This window comes from Haliaeetus leucocephalus, unplaced genomic scaffold, assembly GCF_000737465.1.
Source record: "Haliaeetus leucocephalus isolate CR32 unplaced genomic scaffold, Haliaeetus_leucocephalus-4.0 Scaffold587, whole genome shotgun sequence".
Lineage (NCBI taxonomy): Eukaryota > Metazoa > Chordata > Aves > Accipitriformes > Accipitridae > Haliaeetus > Haliaeetus leucocephalus.
In genome coordinates, this window is record NW_010973023.1 from 7,161,909 (window position 1) to 7,174,739 (window position 12,831).

The window sequence follows — 12,831 nt, forward strand, 5'->3', positions numbered from 1 at the left end:
ACAGGATAACAAAAGAAGGATTAAAATCACTGAGCAAATTATAAAAATTGTAGTTCATGCTGAGCTAATCAGCACCAAATTATGACTCGTTGTTTATATCCAAGAGTATGTTCTCTGAGATTAAGTAAATCTGTATTTTTGGTCAGTGTATGTAAAATTGCATGTCTCTCCTTTTTTTAGGGTGAGCATATCTGGATAGTTTTGGATGGACCTGTTGATGCAATATGGATTGAAAATCTGAACTCTGTTCTGGATGATAATAAGACCCTTACTTTGGCCAATGGAGATCGTATTCCAATGTCCCCTAGTTGCAAAATTGTTTTTGAACCTCACAACATTGACAATGCTTCCCCTGCAACAGTTTCTCGTAATGGGATGGTCTTCATGAGTTCTTCGGTGTTAGATTGGAAGCCTATATTAAGGGCTTGGCTGCAAACACTACCTATTACATACTCTGATGTCCTGTGGAATTGCTTTAATGCTGTATTTCAGGTACTTAATTCAACCACTTCAGAAAAAAAAAATTGCATTTCTTATTCTTTATTTAATGAAGCATTATTTTTTCCTAAGTGCTTTTTCAATTATTTATTTCTCTTTGTTTATGTAATAAAACAAAGATGAAGGATTTAAAAAAAAAAAAGAGAGAGAAAATTATCTCTAACATTAATGAATGAGTGAAACTATAACAGATGAATAATTTGGATGCTTTGTTTTGTCTGCATAGATTAGTTGGCAATGAGTGGTTAAATCTGATTATTTTATAATGCGTGTTGGCAAAACAGAGATATTTTCTTTGGCTGTAATTGTTACTGCAATTTTAATTCTTGTTAGGATACATAAAAGGAGTGGGTAAACTTCCTTGTTTGTTTTAAATGTAAAGAAGTAAATTCGGAAAAAAATTAAGCTAGATTCACTCTGATGGAATCTTTCTTAAATTTGGCTCCAACAGGAATGCATTTGGTCCATTAGTTATTTTTAAAAGACATGCTATAGTTCAAATTAATTCAGGGTAGTTCTGTGCTTTGTGGTGTTCTGAAGCTTATCATAGGTGACTGTAGTGGTCTCTTCTGATTTTATAATTCATGATTCTGTTCCGAAGGAGATTTTTGAGATGGCATCTCTTTAATACATTCTCTGTCTAAATCATGTTCAATCAATAGATCCAAAGGGAGAATTCTGAATGGTTTTCCCCCTCCATTTGGCCTTAGCATACTGAATCATTAAAAAGGTTTCATTAATATTATGGATGGTTGTACTCAGTAGTGGGTCTAAAAGCACACTCTCAGTAGTATACTCTTTCCAATTACAATGAAATTCTTATTTTTTCTTTGGAATTTTTTAAAGAAGTAGTTACTGTTTTGCAAACTTTCAGCATTGTTATAATCTGATTTCCCCAACATCTGTGGAACAAATGCAACTTCCTTATATACCTTGCTTTCCCATTGGCTCTTTTCTGCCAGTTTACTTGTGTAACTGGTGTTGGATTTCACAGGGGTTTCTCCTGTAATATTTTTCATCGCTGTTGGACTTTACAAATACAGTTTTCAATGATCTTTGAGTGACATTTCAGAAAGTTTATTTATAAATCATAATAAAAGCAATCATTAATATAGTTTTGGAATGCCTTGAATGTTAACAAATGTTGTCTTACAGATATGCTTCATTCAGCACCCGTTTACTTTAAAACCAATGTTTAACAAGCTATTCATTTTGTTCTACCTCCAAAACATAATGATATGACATAGTATTTACTGCAGTGGCAAGAGAAACAATTCTGATAATGAATTTTAAAATATGCTTCCAAAGTAATGTATATGTGGGTCAATTTACTACTTCTTTGCCACAATTCTATTTATATTTTATGCTACAGCTTGCTCTGAAAACATAATAACAACATTTAAAATACCCAAGCCTGAAGCAATAGCAATAAAGTCCAGAAAAATATGTATTTTATTAGAGTGAAAGATGAAAATGCAGTGAAATATGAAGTTAGTTCTGTGCTGAAGGCTGCATTTGGAACTATCGAAATGTAAATGAAAGCTGTCATGCTGTCAGTTTTCTTTCACTTCTAATGAGCTATCTTTGCTTCTCAAATAATAGAAGCAATAACAGTGATTTTACAGATGAGGGTAACACTACTTTTGTATTCAGATGGCTCTTTTTACAGTTATTATTCCCCCCTCTAAAAAAAAAAAGGATAAATTCTAAAAGAAAATTTATGAAATAAGATGCACCAACAGTGGCAGTCAAACCCCAAATACAGACCTTGGTGAATTTAATGCTAGTATTAAGAAAAGCATAGATATAAGCAGCTTACAAATACCTGATATTTAGAAGAAAATTAATATTAGGTTATAGATCAAAATACAGTAACTAAGGAGAATCAGTCTTTAAGTATACCTATAGAGACCTTTTGAAATCAATCTAAATTCAACCAAAATAGATGTAAGACGACTGCTTTAGTAATTCCAATTTGCTTACAAGAAACATTCATTATTTATGTTAATAAAAATAGTATATGTCACTGAAAGTCTACATATTGGATAAAATCATTATTAATGAAGGTACGGCAAGTAGCAGTAATGTAGGAGGAAGCACCAGAGAATAATAGTTGTGAATCAGTGGAAAGAATGTATTTATTCTTTTCATGTATATTATGAATTCCACCGTAAGTCATTAGTTTTTATATAAAAGACAGGAGGTAGTCCAAAAGACAAGGATAAATTAAAAAAAACCCCAAACCAACAAAAAAACCCCAAACAACCCCCCAAAGCCAACCTTATTTTGAATTAAGATTATCTTTGAGTCATTTCTATTTCCACAGGATTTTTTTTAAAACAGTGATTAAGGGGTTGGACTTTCACCCTCACTTTCCCAGTTCTTTCTTCTCAGCAACATTTCCTGCTTAGGAGTAATTTCAAGTAAACTCCCATCCCCATATAAATTCCCTACTCTCTTAAATTTAGAAGCTATACTGCCAATTTCTTGTCTGTGAATGATGATGCTACCTGTAAGCATCAGAATTGCTTAGCTGATGGAAGTAATTATCTGAGACAATGTCAAAGAACTGAAATCATTAAAATAATTGCCTGAGTGGCACTATTTAGTTTGTCTGCAATGTGTGAAGCTCAAACTAGTGATGGATGTTATGTGAGTAACATAAGTTTCAGCATGTCTATGTATTATTTAAATGAAAAAAACCCCTAGTAATTTTAAATCATACTCCCTTTCCTTTTTTTTTTTTTTAATAAAATCTGATGTCCTGGATCTGTTGTTGACCTATTCTGGAGACTTCAGGGAAGTCCTAAAAACAGCAGAGTAGTGAGATGTGACTTATTCCTCCCTCCACATTAAATCTCACCCTAATCTTATTTGGGTAAAGGCTGCTATTGCCTTTGGAGCACAGGGTTGAATATATAATCCAAAGTGTTTCTTAGCTTTAATATTTAAATGCTGATGTGCAAATCAATATCACAAATATTAATAACTTTGCATTATTTAATTGTTCTTGTGCTTGTCTAAACCCTTTGAGTATGTTCCCAACTTCTTGTCTTAAAGAGCATTCTACAGTCCAGTGAGTTCCATAGTGACTGTATACTGTGCAAAAGGGTCTTTTCTCATATGAGTTTTTACCATCTGACTTCATTTTGCAGTCTCCTTGTAAGGGATGACAAATTCCTGATCCAAATTCTTCACAATTTATGTGTATTTGTCATGGCCCAACTCATTTTTCCAGACCGCCTGTCCAAACAAAATATCCTAATAAGTAGTTAATTCATGCTAATTGCTCTCTTGATCTTGCATCCTTCTTTAAGCCATGTATTGTTTTAAAAATAGTAGTGATAAAATATTAGTGTATATGGACCTGATTTTTTTTTTCCATAAAATCAAAGAACAAGAATTACACAAACCTCCCTGGAATCATAAGTACCTTAAAACTCGTTCTGGTGAAAATTGGCCTCTTGAAAGTACAGACTACTTTGACTCATGAAATATATTTATTCTGAGTGTGTCAAATCGATTATTAAACAATTTGCAGTGCCCTGTGAGACATCTAGTCTATTTTACAGATGAAGAAACTGAATCTCAGAGAGATTTATGTCCAGATTTTAAAGGTCTTTAGACTTGAATATCCCACACTGCTTGCAGTGCCTTCTTTCTACCCATTCCTTGTGGTACCCACCACCCCCTCAGTTAGTTAGTCATTTGAGCACCCTACGTGCTGCTGGGGGCAAACCAGGCATTTTAGAGGGAAAGGTACAAAAAGCAACACACAGAGGTGGAAGCACTTTTGCTAGTCAAAAAGAAATAACAAAAAAAGGAATGTTTTCTAAGCCTCCCTCCTCCTATGTATGCCCACATTCAGACTGTCTTCTTTCTCAGACCACTTAGCCATGAGCCCTATTCTAGATTAAGATGCTTAAGTGAGCTTTTTCTCATAATATATATATCTTTGTCGTGTGTGTTACCCGCTATTCTAGTGAGATGGAACTCAGGAGGATGGGTAAAAATCTTGATTCAGTCTCTGTGCCAATAAATGCTCAGCACAGGGTACTTAGAGAACTTTAGTGGCAAAAAAAGTAAACTGAAAGGTGAAACAAAGCTGGTATGTGGGTAAGCAGCTCACTGATTTTTCAAAAATATCTAGGTGTTTGTTTACATCTTTGGGTGGTTGAATGTCTTCATTGTCTTAGCTTTCTCACTGACAGGACATAGGAGCCATAAATGGAAATCCTCCAAAATTACTATCTTCCATAGTGTCCCTGTTGTACTTTTACTTCCCAGAATGAGTAGGCAGTGTCGATTTCCAAAAATTACGAAGACAAATGGAACCCATAGGGAGGGAATTGTATTAAAAATTGTTAAATGAAGGTGAGACTAGGTTATCATTTACATCAGTCTGTACTATGGATGGTAATTAGTATTGTAAAATAATACTGCACTGCAAATCTCAGAGAGGACTTTACATCAATTTGAAACTTTGCTAAAGATGTTGCAGAACACTTGGCAAAGGCAGGCATGGTAGCCATCACTACGGAGTAACCTGAGGAAAGTCCAGGTTCCATTAAAATCAATTGCAAAGTTCCCTTTGGATCCTGCCAGGGTTCTACAGAAAACCAAGAGTATTGGTTTCAAGAGGGACAGGTACCTTATAGTGCAGTCAGAACAGATCAGCCAGATAGAAATTTATAGTGGTGAGGTTGTGCATTATATACATATCATTACAGCAATTCTAGTGCTTTTATCTTTCTACTAGAAAAATGGCAATGGTAGATTAAAATCTCCAGTAGAGAGCACAAATGGCAGATTCCTGACATAACTGAAAAGCAGTCTTCAAATTACTCTTCAGGAAATTGCTGTATGGAGTTCATATGAAAAATTCTGCTGACTGTGGTACATCAAAGTTATTCTTCTATTATGTTATTGTTAGCAAAATTTCATGGTCTAAGTCTGAATATTTATAATCCCAGAAATGGGGGAAAATATTGTTTGCAATAAAGTTTAGAATATCTTTGAAATTAAGAAATTGGTCTCATCAAAGAATAAATCATACCATTGAGACTGGTAAACAGATTCTTTAAATGACGTTTTTCCTTTCCAGGATGTGATAGATTTTGTTTTCTCTGCTGTGACACCAAAAATGCCAATTTTAGAATGTATGTACATCAAACAAGCTATTGACCTCCTACAGGTAGATATGACATTCATTTTTTCCCTCTCTCATTCTGTTATTTGTGCTGGGACATTGTTCTAGGAGGGCAGTAGTTACATATTGCATCTGCTTTCCAGGGTTTATTGTCTGACCGAGATGAGAAGCAGCTCAGCGAGGAACATATTGCTCGCTTGTTTGTTTTTGCTGTAATGTGGTCAGCCGGAGCTCTTTTGGAACCAGATGACAGGCTGAAAATGGAGCTGTTCCTACGGAAGCACTCTGCAGTGAAAGAACTTCCAGCTGTGAATGGAGAAGAAACCATGTTTGAATTTGTTATCAATGCCTGTGGCCAGTGGGAGCACTGGTCAAAGAAGGTTCGTATGCTGCAACATGCTAAGCTTTCTTAATGAGTATATGTTTTTGGCAATTGGCACATTATTTTATTATTTAAAACTCTGCATATTTTTGTTAGGAAGATTAACCCTACCAAATGCTCAAGACTTTCTTTTTTGAAAGATTTTTTTCTTTTCTCCATAAATATCTTTGGCGGAGAATAGGAACATGCATTTGAAATAGCTTTGGAACTGAAACAGAAGTGATCTTAGCTTTGTCTACTGTCTGTCACCCTACTATTTAAGAACTCCCAGCAAGGAAAAGCTTTTTTCATGTAATGGAGAATAGTGGAGTGAAAATATCGCATTAGTCTAACACCCTTTTAGAAAAGCTTGGCAAGGTGCTGATAAATGGATGCTTGGCTTTCAGGAAGAAAAGTTTTGCTAATGCACATTTTATAAAGTATATTTGGTTTTGTGTTCTGATGCAAAGTGATTGTGTGGGCAGGTAGAAAGTCTCAAACTTTTTGCATGTCTTTCTTATGCAGGTCCCTGAATATATTTACTGTAAAGATTCAGTACCAGAATATACTTCCATTCTAGTTCCAAATGTAGACAGTGTCCGAACAGACTTTCTAATGCACACTATCATGAAGCAAGGAAAAGCTGTTCTGCTAATTGGGGAACAGGGAACAGCAAAAACAGTTATGATTAAGGTAGGTGGAATGGAAAAACATGTAATAGCTTTGTATGGTAACATTGCAGTAATTGACATTGGCACAAATGTTAAATTGAAGTGTAAGAGTAATTTGATTTTTCTTCATATTACATATTAGCATTCTTACTGAGGCATTTTGCCAGTACTCACATGGGCTACAAGCAAAAAACCGTAAGTATCTATACTTTAGTATAAAGGGTTCTTTTAAACTTTGCTAGCCGTGGCCACAAGGTCCTGTGATAAATGCTCTTTCATATGCTTTCTTTTCTTTTGAGAAGTCAAACTGCAGATTTTGCTAAGAAAATATTGATCCTTGGAAGATTTTTTATTTTCCTGTGCTTTGTTGGTGGTGCCATGTGTGAACTGATCTTTTGTACACCCTTGTTGCACAGACTTTCTTCACAAGCCAAACTAAAAAGAAATAAAGAACTTTCTTCTTTACTCAGGGTACTCAGGGTGATTTTTCAGAGGGTAAATTTAGTGTTTATTATCTGCTCTTTTAATTCTCTCACTGAAAATGACATATTGTTCTTTCTGTAGAAGAAAATAATAACAGGATTGCTATTAAATTAACAAATACATAATTTCTCTATTATAAAATGGTGCAGGTTAATCATATGACACTTAAAAAAATTAATAACTTACTACAGAAGAGCCAATAATCAAAAAGCTGAACAATCCCAGCTGTCATACCAAACCTGGCATCCCTTATTTGAAAAAATGGAAGTGTAATGGTTATCAGCATGGTTTCCATGATTTCCAGGGGAGTCTGTAGACCCTTTGATCAATGAGAGGTAGCTAAATAAAACTGATCTACTGTTGGGATAGCTAAATTTGCCATACAGGCATCTGTACCCCCGTTGGAGGCTCTGCAGTGGTCTTGAAATTGAAAATAACTGAAAAACACTGGCCTAAATTGACCTTTGGCTTTCTTAAAATCTGGAACCATTTTGTGTCCCCTGGCCATGTGCTTTCTGAGCCCTGACATAAAGCGAGTTGTACCAATGCCAGCAGCCATTAATACTACTTTTTGAGCTTAGCTGTTGATGCCAACATGCATGCCGGTGTAATGTCAACCTCTGTTCCTGGCATCAGCTGGAGAACTATTTTAGCAGAGTGAAGAGGCGGGGTCTGGGTGGTGGTCTTGATAGTCTGCATACTGGATTTTGGCCAGATACTGGCAACCTCCAGCCTTCAGTTGCCATTCCTCTCCCTAAAAATAGTTGGAGCTGATTCTTGGGAGTTGCTTACCCTGTATCTATTCTATAGAGCAGCGTACATTCCTTACACAAGCGAGCATAATGCCAGTAGATATTTGATCTCATTGAAGGTTAGGAGTGAAAATTAACTGCCTTCGTAACCGTTTGCCTTCTGCTTTCACCTTCTGTAGAATTTTGCTTTAGTACGTCTCATGGAAAAGAAATTTCCAGATATAAGCAGCTGGTTTTGTGAAAAAGTAAAAAAGTTTTATTGTAGAACACTTCAGGTAGTAATCTGAATTAATCTGAAGTAATCTTTAGCATTGAGTAAGGCATCAGTATATATCAAAATAAAGAACTTATAATGCAGTGTTATTTAAGACCTTTACTCTCTGTACTATTTATTCATGAATTGCAAAAAATCCAGAATTTAACATGAAACTGGTATGGTAGAGTTGAATATTCTCTGACAGTTTAACTAACAAAAATAATCCCATTAAATAAACTCTTCTTTTTCAAAGATAGTGTACTGTGGAATATAACTGTTACCATGTAAAGATTCTGAAATGCCATAATGAATAAAACACAAGTGTGTTTTCTGAATGGTTGTATATTCATAGTTGTGGTGGGTTGACCTTGGCCAGTGGCAAGACTCCCACCCAGCCGCTGGTTCCCTCCCCGTCCTCAACAGGACAGGGGTTGAGGTAAGGACAGGATGATCACCCACCAGTTGCCATCACGGGCAAAGCAGACTTGACTTGGGGAAAATTAATTTAATTTATTGCTAATTAAAAATAGAATAGGATGGTGAAAAACAAAGGCAGTACTAAAAACACCCTCCCTTCATCCCAGGCTCACCTTCACTCCTTCATCCCCAAGTCCTCTACCTCCTCCTCCCTGAGCAGTGCAGGGGATGGGGAATGGGGGCTGCGGTCGGTCCATAACAGCTCCCCTCTGCTGCTCCTTCCTCCTCACGCTGCTGCCTACTCCCACATGGCGTCCCTTCCATGGGATACAGTTCTTCACGAACTGCTCCAGCATGGGTCCTTTCCACAGGCTGCAGTCCTTCAGGCACAGACTGCTCCAGCGTGGGTCCCCTGCGGGGTCACAAGTCCTGCCAGCAAACCTGCTCCAGCGTGGGCTCCTCTACACAGGCCTCAGCTCCTGCCAGGAGCCTGCTCTGACGTGGGCTCTCCACGTACTACAACTTCCTTCAGAGCACATCCACCTCCTTCGGCGTGGGGACCTCCCCGGGCTGCAGGTGGAGATCTGCTCCACCATGGACCTCCATGGGCTGCAGGGGGACAGCCTGCCTCACCATGGTCTTCCCCACGGGCTGCAGGGGAGTCTCTCCCTCCTGGGGAGGAGAGCACCTCCTGGCCTTCTTTCTACTCTCACCCTGGTGTCTGCAGGGCTGTTTCTCTCCTTTTTTTCTCACTTCTTCCTCTCAACTGCCAGGCAGCATTTTGTCCTTTCTTACACAGGCTGAATGGCTCTGGTGGGTCCGTGTGTCCGGCACAGGGGAGCCCCGTCCTCTTCTCACGAGGGGCTGCCCCACAGCCCCTGCTGCCAGCGCCTGCGCACCTACACCCAGGACATTAGTTTTGTACAAACTGTTGGAGCCCCAAGGAGAGGTCCGAGCAGCGACCTGCACCAACCCATCAGCTGTCAAGAGTACTCACCAAACACAGGACTGTTGCACGTACATTGCACATGTAGACTGTTATGTGTGTGATGTCTGAGAAAAACCTCTTTCTGAAGGGCACCTTTTCTCAAACTGAGATAATCGTATCAACATTGTACCAACAAAATTAACAGTTTAACAATATTCATCAAAATATTTTGAGGGGGCTTAACCGTATCTTCCTTTCTGTTGTCACACAGAGTGTATGCCTCACTGGAGTTGTTCTTAGAGCACTTAATCAGCAATGATATAGGTTTATTTTTCTGAGGTACCGAAATGGGAACATTTCTAGTCAACCCTGTTATAAAGATAAGAATTTAAATGATATTCAACTTTGTCACCATTGCAGAAGAATTGAATCTTTAAAAAGAAATAGTGTTGGAAATCTGGAATTTTTAATACTATTATTATATCCCAGGACTCTTGCTAAACAAAATATTTCCCATGCGTTATATATATATATATATATATATATATGCCTTGGTGTGACTCCAGGGTTACATCTTTTTCTTTCCGGTTCTATTATGAAACCTCACAAAATAAGAAAAGTGGAACTTCATTGCTTTAGGGCATCCTCAGCAGCTGTGGGAATTGTTTGCATTCATAAAACCCAAGGATTCCTTTCTTCACCGAGAGAGGATAACTATCAGTAAATGCAATGTAGCTGGGTTTAATTTTACTCTACCATTCCTTTACACTGCTTTTCTTGTAAGATATGGTGCTGTAGTATAAACACAAAAAAGGATTTGGTTTTCTACTTGTTCCCTGCAGACTGCTGTAATAGATCGTCCCTAACAGCTTGAATTCAGAAAAACCCTGACAATTGATAATGCAAAGTTTATTTGCATCTTGAGTTGTCACATGTCTACTTGTTTTAACACTTAGTGAAGTCTGTTAAAAGCTTATAAATTTTAATACTTAGAAACTTTATGCAAAACATTAATTGTGAGTTAGTTTGAATTTCAGGTCGGAGATGGTATACTTATCTTAAATAAACTGCTGTTTGACATTTTGAAGTTAATAGCAGGACTGAGATTTTGTAGCTGTCTGATTTTTGCAGGGCTGCTGAGCATCTGCCTCTCCCTTTGGCTGAATTCATCTGGAGTTACTGATGCACTTTACTCAAAATTGGTTTATCTTGCAGGATTACACAAGCAAGTATGATCCTGATGTTCACTTGACCAAATGCCTAAACTTTTCTTCTGCAACTCTGCCAAATATGTTCCAAAGGAGCATAGAAAGTTACATAGATAAAAGAATGGGCACCACATATGGTCCTCCGGCAGGGAAGAAAATGACTGTCTTTATTGATGACATCAACATGCCTGTCATTAATGAATGGGGTGATCAGGTAAAAGGAGAAGGTTAATATTTGGGAATTGGTGGTCTTACCATTGCTGCTGATGGAAATGCTGATCTGTGGGTTGCAAAAATAGGGAAGTTTAGGAAAAAGGTATCATAATATGGACTAGACCAAGTACATCTACTAAAAGCAATTTCCCCAAGCCAGTTTTTGCCATGAGTAATAAGCTGTCAGTCCCAGAAGATTAGGGTCAGCATCAAGCTACTTGGTGCAATCATTGTAGCTTTTGTTTTGGTTACATACAGAGCTTCCAGGATTTCCAAACTAGCTGTAATAAGAATCAGTCTGGGAAAGGAAGCATGCAAATCCAAGAAGCAATCAGTGACTCCTTCCTTCTTCCATCCGCTCTGGACTTTAAAGTACAGTTATTATTAGGTGAAATCTAACACCACACTTGACATCCAAGACTAGTGAGATGTCTTGAGGTATTGATGAATGAATACTTATGGACCTATACTCTGAAAATCTAATTTAAATTGAAAAAAATTACTGCTGAGAAAAAGTAACTTTCCCGCTCCCAGTATAGCTCTGTAATCCTCTTCTCACACTGCCTCTATATAAGTGAATGTATGACTATACTTTGTGCTGAATTAACCATTCTTTGTCACTATCTAAGTGCCTGTGTCAATCTGAACAAATAGTCTGGCTTGAAACTTTAAAGTGCTGAATTTTCTTAGATTGATATTGTGGAAAACCAGTTGAATGTCTGACTTCATGTCCACAACTGCCTAGCACATGCAGCTTACACACAGCATCAGAGCACTTGGTACTGTGTTGCATGGCTTAATAAATTGCAGAAGTGTCCAGCAGAATATTTGAAATTAAGAAAGATAAGAGATGTCTTTTCTTCTGTCTATTAATTTATTATACTGGAGATTTCCTCTTTCTTTTTTTTAAGTTGAGAACCCTGAAACACTTACCTGCTTCATTTCTTTTTTTTTTTTTTTTTCTGATAACTAGATCACCAATGAGATTGTAAGACAGCTGATGGAACAGAAAGGTTTCTACAATTTGGAGAAGCCAGGAGAATTCACGAATGTGGTTGACATCCAGTTTGTAGCTGCTATGATTCACCCTGGGGGAGGTCGGAATGACATCCCACAGCGCCTGAAACGCCAGTTTGCCATCTACAACTGCACACTGCCTTCCAGTTCCTCCATTGACAAAATATTTCAAACAATAGCTGAAGGCTATTTCTGTGAACAGCGACGTTTCCCTGCAGAAATATGTAAACTGGCTTCAGCATTAGTATCTACAACTCGAAAGGTTTGGCAAACAACAAAAGCGAAGGTAAAATTATGTCTGTTAAGAAGCCTTTGGAACATCTGTACCATGACAAAGCAACAAGACCCAGGTCTTTTGTACTGTCATGTGTGTTCATACTTGATATCGTGAAGCTGTGACCTGTATGTATAATTGCTGGCTGATGCTGCTGTTCTGAATTTGTTGCTATCAGCACCTGGTTAGCTGACTAAAAACATAATCATATGCGGTGCCTTCTATAGCTAATGTAAGAATTACATTATATAATACAGTAAGCATAACTGATAGGAAGATTTAGAGGTCTGCTGGTTGAGAAAATGTCAAGGGCATAAGGAATCATAAATTAAGAATTAAATAGGAATCTTCTGTGAAGGTGTTTGGGATTGTGAGAAACTTTAAAGATCTGAATTAAAGGAAAGAAGTCAAATTTGACAGAGAGGGAATCAGTTCAAAACAAATGAAATCTGATATTTAGTAAATTCTAAATATTTACGTCTTCCATTTCAAACAGATCGTAAAAACGTTTAACTGCAATTCCTAAGCAAATGTTGCTTTGAAATAGAAAATAAAGTGTATGTGTAGAATGAAATTTGAAAAGTTAAAATTACAGCATAGAAAT

The 12,831-nt window shown here is 37.3% G+C and overlaps 1 protein-coding gene across 1 annotated transcript in view; it reads left to right on the forward strand.

The window, feature by feature from the left end:
* Nucleotides 1-12,831, forward strand: part of LOC104838333 (dynein heavy chain 5, axonemal-like) — a 170,630-nt gene that overhangs the window by 79,737 nt on the left and 78,062 nt on the right. The window contains exons 48-53 of the mRNA XM_010578013.1: nt 181-492; nt 5,603-5,692; nt 5,791-6,027; nt 6,534-6,701; nt 10,731-10,937; nt 11,910-12,239. Coding sequence (XP_010576315.1) covers nt 181-492; nt 5,603-5,692; nt 5,791-6,027; nt 6,534-6,701; nt 10,731-10,937; nt 11,910-12,239 — 1,344 coding nt within the window. The remainder of the gene's footprint in view (nt 1-180; nt 493-5,602; nt 5,693-5,790; nt 6,028-6,533; nt 6,702-10,730; nt 10,938-11,909; nt 12,240-12,831) is intronic.